We start from the raw sequence: 18,987 nt of genomic DNA on the forward strand, positions 1-18,987 counted from the left end.
GGGCCGACATCTCAGTGGAATAGACTTTCAATGAATTCTCTCATACAAACTGGCCCTAAGGCTCCTAGTTCATGCACTTAGGGCCGACATCTCAGTGGAATAGACTTTCAATGAATTCTCTCATACAAACTGGCCCTAAGGCTCCTAGTTCATGCACTTCGGGCCGACATCTCAGTGGAATAGACTTTCAATTTGGAGGCTGAAAGGGTTAAATGATCATCACCACTGATTTGAGGACCTTTACCAGTTATGTACTGTCGGATTCTTTTCTAACCGTCCATTTATAGCCTGCAAAAGTATTCCAATAGGAGCTAACATCATCTAACCTATCTGAGTTTTGGGGGACGCCCCATCTGCAATAGGACCCAGCAGAACAATGGCCTGGATATCATACATGCATGCCATGAATAAAGTTACAAGGAGAAAAGCATATCATGGAAACAACGCCAGAACTTACATATATCTTATGATTATTTGAATGTAGTTTCAGGTAAGGTTACATCGAATTTTTGAGTGATTTCCAGATGTATACAATTCCATATCAACACAAACCTCCCGCAAAGTCCTCCAGATAAATAAGCAGCTTTTACATGATCGCGGAAGGGAATTCATCACCTTGGTACGTGGTCAATATGATAATTATGCACGCCTATATTCATCACCACAGTCACCAATTACTCTGAGTAGATCTTTCCCCCTCTTTGACACTTCTCTGATGCTGTTTATATCATCATCATCCAGAACAAGTGAAAACACAGCACTGGAGTCCCGGATATGCTCAGAGAGACCGAGTCTCACGCCTATCATGGAACCCGCCACTGCCGGCTGCAGTCACAAATCAGTAACAAAAACTAGCAGTATGTCAGCTGCACCATTGAAAGAGCTAATTTGAGTTCACAATCGGCGCATCTACAGGTCCAGATCATTCAATTTTTGGTATGTATTATGGATGAACCCTACCCTGAAAATTTGCTTCTGGTGATCCTGGTTGCATACTTGCGTTGGGGGATTTTTGTCCATTTACTGTCCGTAGACCATTTTCAATGTCTATTTGCAATATTCAAAAGTTCTCCAACATTGACCAGGATCACCTGACAGCTGTGATTTCAGGTACAGCCCATTCACCTGGATAATGAACAATCTGCATCTCTTACATGTGTGCCACATGTGCAGAGATAAGGTACTTACTACTAGAATATCATGATAGCACCGGAGCCTTTGAATTAGCAGGCAAGATCAACAGACCTGATCTAGTATGTATTTCACAGCCACAGTTGGGATAGAGGATCCATGCTTTGAAGCTATTTTCTTCAGTGTTTGAAGCAAAACTTGGAACAAACTCCACCCTCCCCAAGCATCAACCATCTGCAACATTTCAGCACTTGAAATCACGCAACATCATTCGAAGGTCCTGATACTGTCAAACAAAAGAGGCGTCGGGCGCGCCATTTCCTCCCTTGGTGCATTGAATGAAGCCCCTTTAGTGCATCACATGCAACATCTATGTGGAGCTTCTGTTGATTGCACTATGGGAGAGGCTATGAGGTCATCTGCAACCATATAGGGTTTGCCAACATGCAAAATTCCATACATGTGAGGACTACATGGTGATGATCCAAACCATAAATCTGACGAGACACAATGTGGCCAGTATTTACTAAAAACGGTGTTTTAAATAGCGGTAGCGTGTTGCGCAGTGTTTAGACCTTTGTAGCATGTAGCATAAATAGCGTACCGTGTAGAGTAAGCTACACGATACATCTATTTTTTTATTTAAAAATACAATAAGTGGTAAGAAAACTATATATATATATATATATATATATATATATATGCCTAAAAGATAATTCATTTTTTCAAGTATACATATGTTCAAGCAAGCTATTAATTATCATTTATCAAAAGCCAATCCATAGATATACGGTCTTAAACCAAGTCCAATAATTATCACATCAACAACTTTCTAAGCAAACCACTTTAATTAAAAATATGTAATTGGTAACCACAAGTCACAACTCACAAGTATGAAAAAAAAATAAAAAATCCACAGGTTAAGTGATGCAGGATATGAAAATTAAACATGATATGTAAGATTTCAAACTTTAGATCATACTAATTTAGAAACATTCACAAAACTTCCACATCCCACAAAAAGTCAAGCATTCAATCAAGGGGAATCTACAAGGGTCCAAGCCTACACATACTAGGGCTGAATCAATTAAAATTATAAACCAAACAATTATCAAAAGAGAATAGATTCATCCACACATGCAAATGATTATTTCCCCAATCAAAGGGATTCACATGTTTCAATTCGAGAAACCCTAAGGTTGAAAAAGGGGAATAGAAATTGGGATTTAGGATAATTTAGGATTAGAGTTAGGGAAATATAGTGAGAGAGGAGTGAAATAGAGGAAAGAAAGAACCTGAGATCAGTCCACGTGTGTGGACAGCAACCGAGCCTGACGCACGTGCGTGGATTGTGGCCCACACGTGTGTGGGGCCCACGAACCCAAAAGGGGTCAGCAAGGGGTTGGTCGGCCAGGGGTAGGCCACCCACACACTAATTTTCAGATCGAATGAATGACTGGTTTGAGCATGGTGCTCCGTCGAAGTTTCAGCCCTCCTGTAGGGCGTGATTCTGGAAATCTGTCATAGAGAAGGATTACTGCAAAATAAAAATGGATTTGTAGAGTGGATGGCTGTGAGAGATGATGATTATGGATGGTAGGAGATGGGGGTGATTTGAGATGCGTGTGGCTTCGCACCACCGTAGTTAGCCCTTCGAAGAAGGGAGGGTATCGCAGCCAATTGGATTTCCACAACTCAGAAAATTAGAGAAGCAAGAAAACGCAGAATTTTATTCATAATATTCAATGCCAAAAACCCTACAAGGGGTTGCTTATTTATAAGAAAAACCTATACCTCAAAAGCCGCGCCATGTGCGCACCCTATTACTTAAAGACGAAGTAATAAAAATAACAATTAATCAAAGCAATCTAAACCGTCCATGATATTCCCAATAACAATAATAAGCAAAACTCAAAGTACTAGATCATCTAGGGTAGTAGGCCACGATCATAAGATCCAATGGTAGGATCCACATGATGATCGGGTTCACTCCAAGGAACCAAAACACATTCTTCTAACTAGGAGGCCCTCCATGGATGTCATCATCGATCCAGATCGATGGAGAGGCCCTCCTCCTTGCGTACGTGCATCGGGAGGGCGTGCGTGTGCGCGAGATGTCCCCATCAACTCTCCCTGTCTGCGAAAATTTCGCCACTGACGAAACAAAACTTTTGAACCGCTCCAAAATGTCAGGATTAACTCATTGAAGCTCTTTCCCAGTGAGCCACGTACTATCTAAAGCTGGGCGTGACTTCCATTTAACCAGATACTTTTGAAACCTGCCGTCCGACATCGATTCCACTTGATGGTCCAAGATATCTTCTATCTCCTCTCTGGGTATGGGAAGGGTAGGTATGGGAGGTAGAGGCTGAGAAGAATGGTCGGGAAGAGGCCATGGATCAAGGAAAAAGGTCTGGGGAATCAAGATGGTTAGGTGAGAGGTTGGACAATGTATCATAAGTCCCCTAAAATGCAACTAGATCCTCCACATTAAATGTGGAACTAGTTCCCATGGAAGGTGGAAGATCTACCACATATGCATTAAGACCGTTTCGTTTTATAATTTTAAATGGTCCAGCGCTACGCACGTGTAATTTATGAACGGTTCCCTGAGGCTACCGCTCTGGCCTGATGCGGACCATCACAGAGTCCCCTACATTGAATTTCTTAAATCGTTTATGTTGGTCTGCAGAAGTTTTATAATGTTCATTACTAGTATTGATCTTTTGCCTAATTTCTTGATGCAATGAATGAATGTGATGTGCAAAGGACTCTGCAGACTCTGATGGCCTCCAGGACAGGGACATTGGGACAAAATCAATAGGCTTCCTAGGTTTATATGTCCCAAATTGAATATAAACAATATCACACAAAAATGTGTGTTTATATGATCCAAACTGAATAGGAACAAGACAACAGTGCGTGACTGGAATGGAAGTTTCATCAACCCACGACACTCTATACGGTTGAGGATAGGCTTCAAGCTTAAACCCAAACGGCTCACAGTGTCAGTTGATGCCACGTTGGCACAACTATCGCTCTCCACGATCATCTTGCAACTCTTTTCACCACATTTTGTGTAAGTATCAGAGATCATGTTGCGGCGCCAATCGTCAGTATTCTATGCATGTGCAAAGGTGCAACGCACAACTGCAAGGGTCGCGGACTCTTGCACTCCCTCTTCTTCATCAGTAGGGGTTTCTACTGGCTCATATTCTTCCTCCTCACCGTCACTGTCTGGGGGCACTAATTCCACTTGCCCCTCAATAAGGAACACCTTGGTGCCCTCTTTCGCGCCACACCGGTAGGCAAAGTGACCAAACCCCTGACATCTAAAACACATATTCGCATCGCTTCTGCGTAAGCTAGATCCTACAACTTCTTTACCCTTGTCATCCTTGGGCCTAGACTGAGAACTACTGGAAGACTTGTACTGATATCCAGTGCAAAGTTTATCACCAGAAGGGTTGGCCTTAGCGCCAGAATCACGAGGCTCAAACCGCCTTCCCACTGATGCTTTGAGGTATTGCTCGATCTCCAACACTACTTGATACATCTGTTCAAGAGTGTACATGTCCTTGGCGAGCAATTCTCTCCTAATGTCAGAACGAAGGCCCGTCTTAAATCGAGCAAGAGTGAGTACGGAATCCTCATCAACTTCACATCAGGTCAAGTAATCTTCGAACTTCTCAATGTATTCAACAACATCCATGGAACCTTGTCGAAGAGATTGCCATTCCTCAACCAACCTCAAGTAATAAGAGAAAGGGAGGTACTTTTCCTTAAGAGTTTCTTTCATTTCTCTCCAATGGACTATTGGGTCCTCCCTCAACCTTTCTTTCTTTCGCTCTACAGTAGCCCAAAATCTCTTTGCTTGGCCCACAAGCTTCATCTTGGCGAATCGGACTCGATGAGCATCCGACATGTCATACCACTCAAAATAGTGATCCATATCCACCAACCAATCTAAAAAAGCCTTAGGGTCCAAGTGGTCATCAAACATAGGGGCTTCTACACTAACTCCCTTGAGGAGTTGCGCATCTGGGTCATAATGATCGTGATGCCCCTCGTGGTGTGGGTGCACGGGTACTCACCCATGACCAATTCCTTGGCCACCTCCATTCCTTGATCTATCCTCCTGACCTCCTGCTTGAGATTGCCCAATCTCAAGCAGGTCTTTAATTGAGTAACGCGCACATTAAGTTATTCAAAGCGTTACTTCATACATTGTTCCAAGCACCTACCCAAAGACTCAAACTGTTGGGTTATACTGTTCATTATTCTTGCAATTGCTCCATGTTTAGTGTAGGGTGCAAGCCAAAACCACGACCAATACGTGTGGGCATACAACGACTTACTCAACTCAAAGACCCCCTAACACAACTATGTACCTAAATGGGACTAAATGATCTTATTGGACTCTATATGAGGGAAGCTACACAATGCTACTAAAATTCCAGTAACCTAACTGCCCAAAGAGTCTGTCAACAGAAAATTCAGCCAAGAAATTTGGGAATTTTCTGACAGCAGAAAATTCAGCAGCCCCTAATGTGAATGATAGGTCCCAAACAGCCCTATATGATGAGAGTTAATGCAAATTAAACGTGAGTAGACTAAACCTTAAACATGCAATACAATCCCCTATAAGAAACCTACGCTCTGATACCAAATTTGATGCAGGACATGGAAATTAAACATGATATGTAAGATTTCAGACTTTAGATCATACTAATTTAAAAACATTCACAAAACTTCCACATACCACATAAATTCAAGCATTCAATCAAGGAGAACCTACAAGGGTCCAAGCCTACACATGCCTGAATCAATTAAAATTATAGACCAAACAATGATTAAAAGAGAGTAGATTCATCCACACATGCAAAAGATTATTTCCCCAATCAAAGGGATTCACATGTTTAAATTGGGGAAACCCTAAGGTTGAAAAAGGGGAATAGAAATTTGGATTTAGGATAATATAGGGTTAGGGCTAGGGAAATATAATGAGAGAGGAGTGAAAGAGAGGAAAGAGAAAACCTGGGATCAGTCCACGCGTGTGAACAACAAGTGGGCCTGACGCACGTGCGTGGATTGTGGTCTGCACGTGTGTGGGGCTCACGAACCCAAAAGGGGTCAGCAAGGGGTTGGTCGACCAGGGGTGGGCCCCCACACACTAATTTTCAGATTGAACGAATGGCTGGTTTGAGCATGGTGCTCCGCCAAAGTTTCAACCCTCCTGCAAGGCCTGATTCTGGAAATCTGCCAGAGAAGGATTGGCTGCAAAATAAAGGTGGATTTGAAGAGTGGATGGCTATGAGAGATGATAATTACGGATGATAGGAGATGGGGCGATTTGAGATGGGTGTGGCTTCGCACTACGATAGTTAGCCCTTCGAAGAAGTGAGGGTTTCGCACCCAATTGGATTTCCATAATTCAGAGAATTAGAGAAGCAAGAAAACGCAAAATTTTATTCATAATATTCAATGCCAAAAACCTTCCAAGGGTTTGCCTATTTATAAGAAAAACCTATATACCAAAAGCCGCGCCATGTGCACGCCCTATTACTTAAAGACGAAGTAACAAAAATAACAACTAATCAAAGCAATCTAAACCGTCCATAATATTCCTAATAACAATAATAAGCAAAACTCAAAGTACTAGATCATCTAGGGTAGTGGGCCACGATCATGAGATCCAATGGTGGGATCTACATGATGATCGGGTCCACTCCAAGGAACCAAAACACTGTCCTCTAACTAGGAGGCCCTCCATGGATGTCATCATCGATCCAGATCGATGGTGGAGCCCTCCTCCTTGCGTACGTGCGTAGGGAGGGCGTGTGTGTGCGCGAGATGTCCCCATCATTAAGAGTATGAAGTACAATACAGATGTCATCTATACAAAGAAGGGTTTTCAAAAACCCCTTTTTAAAAAAGTTTAGTTTCAAAGGTTTTTTAACCTGTGAATTTCACACCAACTTTAAAGGATCACCACCATTTTAAGAAAAGTAAACAACGAAATGTTTAGTTTTAACTTTAGATTTTAAGTCTTTTATAATGTGAGTTTTACACAATTTTTGACAAACAAAACTTCAACAAATAAAAAATAAAAATAAAAAACATTATAGCGTACGCTACTAACGCTACACGCTACAGGGGATTTACGCTATTTAGCTACGCTACGAGCGCTATTTGAAACACTGACGAAAAATCCTAGATTCCTAGATATGAACCCTTCATTATTTGTCATTTCTCTGTTTAACAAGAATCATTGCTGCACCTTTTTGCTGCTAACAATCTATTTTGTTAAATTAATGCCCTTTTATGCAATGCATGTATGTGTTTGAATACATACATGAGAAAATGCTAAGGGTCTTAAGCATGCATGTATTCATGCTTAGAAATTTATGACAGAGTTGAAAATGGTGCATAATCTCTTAGTTTTTTATACACACATTAAGAAGCTTTTATTTGTTGCTTAGGAAAGTTAAAAGGTTGCTTACGGATTAGTATATCTTAAATATTGAAAATTTGAGAAGAATGTACCTGAAATTCTATAAATATGTATGTGTGATTCATTTTGTAGTGTGAGGAAGCAATACAACAAAAAATTCTGCAATTTCTCTTAGTATTTTCTAATTTTTTCCAAGTAGAAGGCCATAATAACCTACAAATTTGTGGGCCACCCTAACAAAAGGTTGGGATCTCCCAATCTAGTAAGAATTCTTTAGCAACCGCCATTGATTTTGGCTTGGATCACCGAACAATTGGCCCCACACATATAGAGTTCTTGCACGTCACTGAACTACACATTTGTCAATGTGATGGACCTACAACTCATCAGTGGGATGAAACCAAGAGAAGCAATTATAACTACCAGGTTTGACAACCAATAGACACGTATAAGGCAGCCGATCTACACAACGAAGCCAATGACACATACATATGAGGTGCATGATGCATATGAGAGAGCCCACATTTTTTTTATAAATAGGTACAACAAAATCTTATAACCGATTGGAATGGCCTTTCCTTTTTTGAAGTTCTTATATTTGGCTTCTCTAATGTTTGGATTGCCTTAGTGGAGAAATGTTTGAATAATTGTTGTTTTTCAATAGCCCTAGTAGCCATCCATTGGGTTTCTTTGGGTCTAAGACGGGGACCCTTCATCTCCCAAACTGTTTATTTAGGCTGAAGAGGTGCTGAGTAGAGGGTTAAAAAGATTTTTCTTTGATGGAAAATGCTAGCCATTTCATCCCCGACATGGCAGCCCTGTTTCCTCTCATTTCCTTCTGCTGACAATGCAAAGATTATTTATTTATTTTTTATTATTATTAATATTTTTCTTATCTTTTGAAAGATAACAAAAATTCTATTAACAACCCACAAAGTGGGAAAAGAATGCAACGAAGAAAGCATGAAACAATTGTGAAAAGATCACCAAACACACCACCCTTAACATAAACTGCCCAGCCCGAAACCAGCCCTTTGATCCACCTAACATGAACTCTTCCACCGACTTTGGCATAACCTAATCTATATGAAGCAACCGAATAAGATGGACCCACACTTTAGAAGCAAAGGAACAATGCAAAAACAAATGGTCAATTGATTATGTATTCTCCTCACACATCATACATATATTTGGTAATATCATCACTCTCCTTTGAAGATTGTCTAAGGTGAGAATCCTCTTGTACCCCACCAACCAAACAAAAACCCCGACCCTTGGAAAACCAGTAATGAAATGGTTGAGGAGCCATCGAAGATGGACTCTCCTCACAAATAGACTTCACTAAGGAACGCACCAAGAATTTACCAAAAGGGTGCCCCAACCAAACCAATGAATTTGAGTCAAAAGGGGAGGGAAAACCTTCTCCAGATGGGCCAACAAATCAACAAAGTCATCGAACTCCTCATTCAACATATTCCTCCTACGAGGGGGATTCCAAACCAGTGACCCACCAAGTGTAGAAAAAGAGTTCACAACCAAAACAAATCGTCATGAGCTAGTCTTTCCATTCTTGGAAACAGATCTTAAAGAGCTCGATCTCCACACCATCTATCAACCTAGAAACGAATGCGATGCCCATCTTCCAAAGAGAACGTAATCCTCCTAAACACAAGATGCTCCGTCATCGCTATCGCTTTCCATACATGAGAAGCCCTATAGAGCGAAGATCTCTTCACCAACCAGCCAGCCACCTGAACCCTATATTTTGAAGCAACAATTTCTCTCTATAATCTTGTCTCCTCAGACACGTATCGCCAGATCCATTTTCCAAGGAGAGCCAAAATCATACCTCCTACACATGGCAACCCTGTTACCTCTCATTTCCTTCTGCTGACAATGCGAAGATTTTTTATTTATTTTTTATTATTATTATTATTTTTTCCTTATCTTTTGAAAGATAACAAAAATTCTATTAACAACCCGCAAAGCGGGAAAAGAATGCAACGAAGAAAGCATGAAACAATTGTGAAAAGATCACCAGACACACCACCCTTAACATAAACCGCCTAGCCCGAAACCAGCCCTTTGATCCACCTAACATGATCTCTTCCACCGACTTCGGCATAACCTAATCTATATGAAGCAACCGAATAAAATGGACCCACACTTTAGAAGCAAAGGAACAATGCAAAAACAAATGGTCCATTGATTATGTATTCTCCTCACACATCATACACAAATTTGGTAATATCAGCACTCTCCTTTGAAGATTGTCTAAGGTGAGAATCCTCTTGTACCCCACCAACCAAACAAAAACCGCGACCCTTGGAAAACCAGTAATGAAATGGTTGAGGAGCCATCGAAGATGGACTCTCCTCACGAATAGACTTCACTAAGGAACGCACCAAGAATTTACCAGAAGGGTGCCCCAACCAAACCAAAGAATTTGAGTCCAAAGGGGAGGGAAAACCTTCTCCAGATGGGCCAACAAATCAACAAAGTCATTGAACTCCTCATTCAACATATTCCTCCTACGAGGGGGATTCCAAACCAGTGACCCACCAAGTGTAGAAAAAGAGTTCACAACCAAAACAAATCGTCATGAGCTAGTCTTTCCATTCTTGGAAACAGATCTTAAAGAGCTCAATCTCCACACCATCTATCAACCTAGAAACGAATGGGATGCCCATCTTCCAAAGAGAACGTAATCCTCCTACACACAAGATGCTCTATCATCGCTATCGCTTTCCATACATGAGAAGCCCTATAGAGCGAAGATCTCTTCACCAACCAGCCAGCCACCTGAACCCTGTATTTTGAAGCAACAATTTCTCTCCATAATCTTGTCTCCTCAGACACATATCGCCAGATCCATTTTCCAAGGAGAGCCAAAATCATAGCTCCTAGACATGGCAACCCTGTTACCTCTCATTTCCTTCTGCTGACAATGCAAAGATTTTTTATTTATTATTATTATTTTATTTTTTTTCTTATCTTTTGAAAGATAACAAAAATTCTATTAACAACCCGCAAAGCGGGAAAAGAATGCAATGAAGAAAGCGTGAAACAATTGTGGAAAGAGCACTAGACACACCACCCTTAACATAAACTGCCCAGCCCGAAACCAGCCCTTTGATCCATCTAACATGAACTCTTCCACCAACTTTGGCATAATCTAATCTATATGAAGCAACCGAATAAAATGGACCCACACTTTAGACACAAAGGAACAATGCAAAAACAAATGGCCAATTAATTATGTATTCTCCTCACACATCATACGAAGATTGTCTAAGGTGAGAATCCTCTTGTACCCCACCAACCAAACAAAAACCGCGACCCTTGGAAAACCAGTAATGAAATGGTTGAGGAGCCATCGAAGATGGACTCTCCTCACGAATAGACTTCACTAAGGAACACACCAAGAATTTACCAGAAGGGTGCCCCAACCAAACCAAAGAATTTGAGTCCAAAGGGGAGGGAAAACCTTCTCCAGATGGGCCAACAAATCAACAAAGTCATCGAACTCCTCATTCAACATATTCCTCCTACGAGGGGGATTCCAAACCAATGACCCACCAAGTGTAGAAAAAGAGTTCACAACCAAAACAAATCGTCATGAGCTAGTCTTTCCATTCTTGGAAACAGATCTTAAAGAGCTCGATCTCCACACCATCTATCAACCTAGAAATGAATGTGATGCCCATCTTCCAAAGAGAACGTAATCCTCCTAAACACAAGATGCTCTGTCATCGCTATCGCTTTCCATACATGAGAAGCCCTATAGAGCGAAGATCTCTTCACCAACCAGCCAACCACCTGAACCCTGTATTTTGAAGCAACAATTTCTCTCCATAATCTTGTCTCCTCAGACACGTATCACCAGATCCATTTTCCAAGGAGAGCCAAAATCATAACTCCTAGACATGGCAACCTGTTACCTCTCATTTCCTTCTGCTGACAATGCGAAGATTTTTTATTTATTTTTTATTATTATTATTTTTTTTTTTCTTATCTTTTGAAAGATAACAAAAATTCTATTAACAACCCGCAAAGCGGGAAAAGAATGCAACAAAGAAAGCGTGAAACAATTGTGAAAAGATCACCAGACACACCACCCTTAACATAAACTGCCCAACCCGAAACCAGCCCTTTGATCCACCTAACATGAACTCTTCCACCGACTTCGGCATAACCTAATCTATATGAAGCAACCGAATAAAATGGACCCACACTTTAGAAGCAAAGGAACAATGCAAAAACAAATGGTCAATTGATTATGTATTCTCCTCACACATCATACACATATTTGGTAATATCAGCACTCTCCTTTGAAGATTGTCTAAGGTGAGAATCCTCTCGTAACCCACCAACCAAACAAAAACTGCGACCCTTGGAAAACCAGTAATGAAATGGTTGAGAAGCCATCAAAGATGGGCTATCCTCACGAATAGACTTCACTAAGGAACGCACCAAGAATTTACCAGAAGGGTGCCCCAACCAAACCAAAGAATTTGAGTCAAAAGGGGAGGGAAAACCTTCTCCCGATGGGCCAACAAATCAACAAAGTCATCGAACTCCTCATTCAACATATTCCTCCTACGAGGGGGATTCCAAACCAGTGACCCACCAAGTGTAGAAAAAGAGTTCACAACCAAAACAAATCGTCATGAGCTAGTCTTTCCATTCTTGGAAACAGATCTTAAAGAGCTCAATCTCCACACCATCTATCAACTTAGAAACGAATGCGATGCCCATCTTCCAAAGAGAACGTAATCCTCCTAAACACAAGATGCTCGGTCATCCCGATCGCTTTCCATACATAAGAAGCCCTATAGAGCGAAGATCTCTTCACCAACCAGCCAGCCACCTGAACTCTGTATTTTGAAGCAACAATTTCTCTCCATAATCTTGTCTCCTCAGACACGTATCACCAGATCCATTTTCCAAGGAGACGCGCCATTCTAGAAAAAAAAAAAAAATCCATCCTCATCTTTTCCATCCTATCCAACACCTCCTTGGGACATTTAAATGGGGACATAAAATGAACCAACATATTAGAAAAAGCTATTTTGATCAAGGTGAGACAGCCCCTCATTGAATAGATACCGGTATTGCCAAGAAGCAAGCTTCCTTTTGTTAGTGCATTGTTCTATGCACCCTATTTCTCAATCACGTAAGTCCTTGTGTCATGTACTCAGTTGAGCCCTTGGAAGCTGAAGAACGAAGACACAAGTGAAGGTAGAGTATCAAGAAGCAAAGAACAGGTAAACATGGTGCATTGGTGATCCTAACCCTTGACCCAAAACAACCTAAACCTCTAGATAATCTTAAACCCAATAGGTAAAACCTTTATTGATCATCCCTTAAGCCACATGAGACTAAATTGGCCATCCTTAGATTGGCTTTAGAGCTCCCATGTTGCTGAGAAAAGTGCACAATTTCAGCAACCTTCGATCCCACCGAACCCACCTTCGTTCCAACCAAAAACGGCTAAAATAGGACAGTGAGCTAAGCAGAATTCAGGGTAATTCAGCTACAATCGAGTGTCACCTTTAGTCCCACTGAATACCATGTTTGTTGTGACCGAAAACCACTTTGGTGCAATCGTAAGGGCCCAAATCTGTCCAGCAGCTTTCTTGCCTAATTCAATTCGACAGAACGTCAATTTGGTGCGACCAAACATCCACTCGATGAGACCAAATCTTTATGGAAATGATGGATTTTGACATTTTAGAGACCCTGGTGCATTCCAAGCTCTATCAAACCTCCTAAGCTCTATCCCAATGAGATTCATACTCTCTTCTTATTAATTTTTCACTCTAATGAGCATTTCAAGCTCCTCCACAAGAAGACCATGATCTCAAGCCCTCTTCATAGTCTAGACACCATTTCTCTTGACAAACCCAAATATCTATCAACCTCTAGAGTGTCCATCAAGTAAAATTCCCTAGGCATAGTAGCTTCCCATTAGTTGTAGGAGATTCTACCTAACCTCCCATCACATTGGTCACTGCATCAGAGCATCACATATAAGGTGTTTGATTTTTGAGCTGAAGCCTTGGCAAAGCATCAGCATCATGATCGGAGGAGCAAGGAGAGCTGATTGAAGCACGAGAGAGCATCGATCAAGCAACCCAAGAAGGCATTATAAAAGGGGCTCAATTCGACAAGTAAGTTGCCTTGTGTAAGAGTCTGTATACACTCCTTCCTTGTGTATAAGTGTAAGAGTTTGAATCGAAAACAAACTATACTAAGTTCTTGTGTAGGACCTTGGCTCTTGTATAGGGCCTAAATCAAAAGTCCTTGTGTAGGCCACCAGACACGGGTGCTTACGTGTTAGTCTCTGTGTGAGCTTCTGGCAGGAGTAAACGTAAGTCCTTGGATTAGGACCGAGGTTGTTGGTTATCCTATAGAAAACCAACCAAAGTCTCTTTCAGAAGCCTCCAGTGAGAGTGTACATCAGTAGGTTCTTGAGTAGGACCGAGGTTCATGGCGAGCCTATAAAAAAACACAAAGTCTCTTGCGGGAGTTAGTACTTGTGTAGGATTGTAAAGGTTAGAGGTGAACCTGATTTCAAACATCTGATAATGAAATCCGGTACACTCATGGATTAAGTGCGTAGAGTGGTGTAGGGAAACTGAACTACTATACATGCTTGTGTTTGGGATTATTATTCAAGCATTTGCTTAATTATGCTTGTGGTGAATGTTTAATTATACATAAAGGTGTTCCGTATCCGTTACAATACGCCCGTAACGGCCGATACATATAGCTAACGGCCATGACCGTTACGCAATACGGGGGTGAAAAAGGGCAATTAGTTTTTTGAAAACGTATCAGCCGTTATGGTAGTCGTAAAGGCCGTTACAGGGCATAACGACCGTTACTCTCGTAACAGTCGAAAAACTATCACTTTTTTTTCTATTTAAATTCATTTTCTCCTCTTTTTTACTTTTCTCATTCCAAAAACTCTCCTATATCATTTTACAACAAATTTCGTCCACTCTTACTATAGCTTTTAAGATTAAAACTGTGAATTGAAGTGATTTGAGCAAATAGAATCTCCGAGGGCCTTTTTTTCAAAAAATTGAAAACGCAATATTTATGCCTTTTTAAAAAATAAAATAAAATAAAAAAAATTCTAGTTCTAATGCTTGATTGTGACGTGTAAACATTAGAGAAATAATCATACTAAACAATTCACTAAACAGTCCGATACAACACTCCTGTAACGGTCGAAAAACTATCACTTTTTTTTTATTTAAATTCATTTTTCTCCTCTTTTTCACTTTTCTCATTCCAAAAACTCTCCTATATCATTTTACAACAAATTTTGCCCACTCTTACTACAACTTTTAAGATTAAAACTGTGAATTGAAGTGATTTGAGCGAATAGAATCTCCAACAGCCTTTTTCTCAAAAAATTGAAAACGCAATATTTATGCCTTTTTCTGATTTCTAGTTCTAATGCTTGATTGTGATGTGTAAACATTAGAGACATAATCATACTAAACAATTCACTAGACAGCCCGATACAACACTCTCACCAAATAGTGGACTGTTACGCTACCATAAATATGTTCAAAACAAAAAATGAATACATATTTGAAATATTTACATTATTCTTGATTTTCTAAATATTTTTTCAGAATTTTTCGGGCAAAAGAAAATTTTCAACCGTTACGAGAGTCGTAACGGTTGTTACACCCCCGTATTAGCTATTATGGCCAATACCCGTATCAATAATGGTGGTGACCGTTACAGCCACCGTTACCGATACGGAATACCTTGATACGTATGCATAATTAGATGAATGCTAGGTGTTGATTGTTAGCATATCCCACACACACATGTACACTATCATATTGATAAAATATCATGGCGTAGGGAAACAGAACCAGTATACAAGCTTGAGTAGGACTAGTTTATGCTAGATCAAGGATATCCTCATATCCCCAAATCCTTCATTTTTACTATTTACGTGATTTTATGCTAAGGGGCATGATCCTGACGGAATGATTTCATAGCTGTGTTGAGATTTGCTTAATCAACGTGCATGATAACTATTAGTTAATTAATTTTATTATTTGAATCTCTTCAACCTGATTATACATGCATCTATGGTTAGGCCATCACATGTCCCTACATCAAACTCACTCCTAACCGGCCGATTCTTGGTGTCCATTGCACATGACCAAATCATCAAAGTCTACTTTCCCTGATCTTATTACATATTGGTGCTACTCCTAATTCCCTCGAATGCATTCACTTTTTGTTCTATCCTTGTCTTGCCACTCATCCATCCCAACATCCACATTTCAGCCACATCATCCCATGAACATTTTGTTCCTTCACTATCCAACATTCTGTCCCATAAAGCATGACTGGTGTTATAGCCATCCTATACAATTTCCCTTTCAATTTGAGTAGTATATTCAATATGGACCATAAATTTACTAACCTAGGCTCATACAAGCAAACTGATTTCAAAGGAATAAGCAATCAAATAGAAGGCCAAATAATGTCCGCATCCCACCCTGTGAGAAAACACTTTCCTTTGTAAATTGCTTCCTTTGGTTTTACAATCTCAATGTGGACCATCCATTTCCCAAATCACTAATCAAATGGTTATGTCATCTGATCAAAGGATGATCAATCAACAGCGGGCCCATAGGATAGACACACTTTAGTATACTCAATGTGGACTATACATTTCCTATCCCACTAATCCGGTGGTTAGACTCATACGATCAAAGTGATTTCAGACGAATAAGCAATCAAAGTGGGCCCCACATGTTGGACAGTCCACAACAATGCTTAGACCTCTCTAGTATACTCAATATATATTGTCCATTTCACCAAACCACTAATTGAATAGTTAGGATTATCGGATAAAAGAGATTTAAAAGGGATGGACAATCAAAGGTGGACCCCACATGATGGACAATTCACCTCAAAGCTTAGACCTCTTTACTCTTGTATACACAATCTGGACCGTCCATTTCGAAAGCACTAATCTGATGGTTAGGCTAATCAGATAAGAGTGATTTGAGCGGGACATACATCATAACAAACTAAGGTAGCATGAGCATTGTTGTTCAACATGAAGGTTCCCAAAATGTTCCTGAGTAATGTTGTCCTAACAACGTGTTAATTAAGCAATTGTATGCCATGATCTGTTCTGAACAGTCGTACCCTTTATTCCATCTTATGTCCCAACATTTCTATGTTCTCCATTCCTCCTAAGGTGTTCAGTTGTGTGTGTTTTGCATATCAAATGGATCACTCTCTTAAAAATTTGAACCCAAAGCTATTAAATATATCATTCTTGGATACTCTTGCACAAGGATACAAGTACTACAAGCCGTCCTCATGAAAACACTATGTCTCGATTGATGTTACCTTCTTTGAGTGTACACTTTTTTTCTCCTCAGGGATACAGAAACAATATCGATATCGCTGATAACCATAAATGCGAGAAAACATGGGAACAACGGTAGAATTTTCAGTAAGACTTCAAGAGATGCTAAAATACACATATTTGCATATTTAGGAACAAAAAATTTGCAAAAAGAATGAATACACAATAAGTTTCCATTTAATGGGGGGTTAAAAGCATGTGTGTCGTTGTAAGAACCATTTCCAGGCTTTTTTAACCATCACATCCATCCAACCTTCCACCCAAACATCCATCAATATTGCAGAATATTGACAACTCATAATATTTTGCAAAGAAATCATCAACAATAGGAAAGGAAACAAAAGATTGTGGTCTTGATATCGCACGTGTTGCGATAATCATAATATTGAGATATTATCAATATTAGCAACAACAAATTGAAAAGTGCATACAACAATGCGCTCATAAAAAATTTTGAAATAGAATTTTTTTTTTTAATAAACAAACTTTCTGTAATATCACTACATTGGCGATATTATTGAAATATCGCTGATGCACTTGTGATACAAGCGTCCCTAGAATTTACACAGTTGGAAATATTGGCGATACATAGGCGATATCGATACATTAGTAATACAAGCGACGCCTGGAATTTACAAAATTGAAAATATTGGTGATATCAATTCGTAGGCAGTACTTAGCAATACATTGTTGATGCTTGGAATTTCTAATACTACCGATGTTATTGGTATCGCCAAGCTGGAGATAATGATACTATCGGAGATACTTCGATAATGTCATAGATAATTCAAACAATGATGTTTCTCAAGTCAATTTATGGTCCAAAACAGTCCTCTTGAGCATAGTTCAACAAGTTCAATAAAGTGATGTGTGATATAGCATGAGATGGAGACAGGCTGATCACTCAATTTTTGTGAAGCATAGTCAAGTAAGCATCATTGTACCAATAGTCTTGTGGATGATATCATTTTCACATGCAGAAATAGTGCAAGCAATGTTGTCGAATCGCATAAGCGATCATGTGCAATTGCATATGCCTATGCGCATGTGCGATTGCATATGCCTATGCGCATATGCGATCGCATATATTTTTTTTTTTAATAATTTTAAAAAATAAAAATTATATATGGGGAAATTTTTTTTAAAAAAATGTAAAATATATATATATATATATATATATATATATATATATATATATATATATATATATATATATATATAAAAGAAATTAAGGAAAACTTTCTTAAGTTATAATAGATAACTAATTTTACATATTTAAAATACATTTGAGAGAAATAGAATCAAATAAACAATGAAGTAAACATCAAGTGCTTGAATCTTAATTTTCCAACTTCCAAGAGAGGGAATGTGGGAGAGAGAGATTAAGACCACTTGGAATTAAGAAATGTAAGAGAAGAAGAGAGTAAGAGAGCTTTAGAGTGAGAATATTGCAAATGGAAAACGTTTGGAAGCCTTTTTATAGGCAAAAAGTTATTTTTTACAAAAATAAAAATAAAAAATTATGTGCCAACCGTTGGCCAATATGCGATCGCATATGTTGTATGCGATCACATACATCGCATATGCGATCGCATATTTTCGCCTATGCCACATATGTGCCAAATCGCATATGCCATGATCGCATATGCGATCTACATATGGATATGCGCATATGCAATCGCATATGCGGTCGCACATGACAACAATGAGTGCAAGCATTGAAAATGTTAAAAGCATTTCTTTAAAAGCACTTCTATATGAAGGACTTCAATCAACTATGGTATTTCTTAGGTATTGAAATAGCTAGATCCAAGATGGGTATTAATTTCTCACAACAAAGTATGTGATGGTGTTACTACCGGAGACCACTCGTCAAGGTTCCATGCAATTTGAAACACCTATGGGTCCAATTTCAAGCTGAGTGTAGATTAAGGATAATTGATTAATGGTCCAGGAAGATACTATCGTCTTGTCGGCA

At 39.5% G+C, this 18,987-nt stretch overlaps 1 protein-coding gene across 1 annotated transcript in view; it reads right to left on the minus strand.

Moving 5' to 3' along the window:
* Positions 1-432: 432 nt before the first annotated feature.
* LOC131251153 (uncharacterized) overlaps positions 433-18,987 on the minus strand; it is a 78,907-nt gene continuing 60,352 nt past the window's right edge. The window contains exons 8-9 of the mRNA XM_058251689.1: positions 1,246-1,365; positions 433-825 (exon numbers count right to left, since the gene is read on the minus strand). Coding sequence (XP_058107672.1) covers positions 640-825; positions 1,246-1,365 — 306 coding nt within the window. The 3' untranslated portion in view covers positions 433-639. The remainder of the gene's footprint in view (positions 826-1,245; positions 1,366-18,987) is intronic.

Source organism: Magnolia sinica, chromosome 1 (genome assembly GCF_029962835.1).
Source record: "Magnolia sinica isolate HGM2019 chromosome 1, MsV1, whole genome shotgun sequence".
Taxonomy (NCBI): Eukaryota; Viridiplantae; Streptophyta; class Magnoliopsida; order Magnoliales; family Magnoliaceae; genus Magnolia; species Magnolia sinica.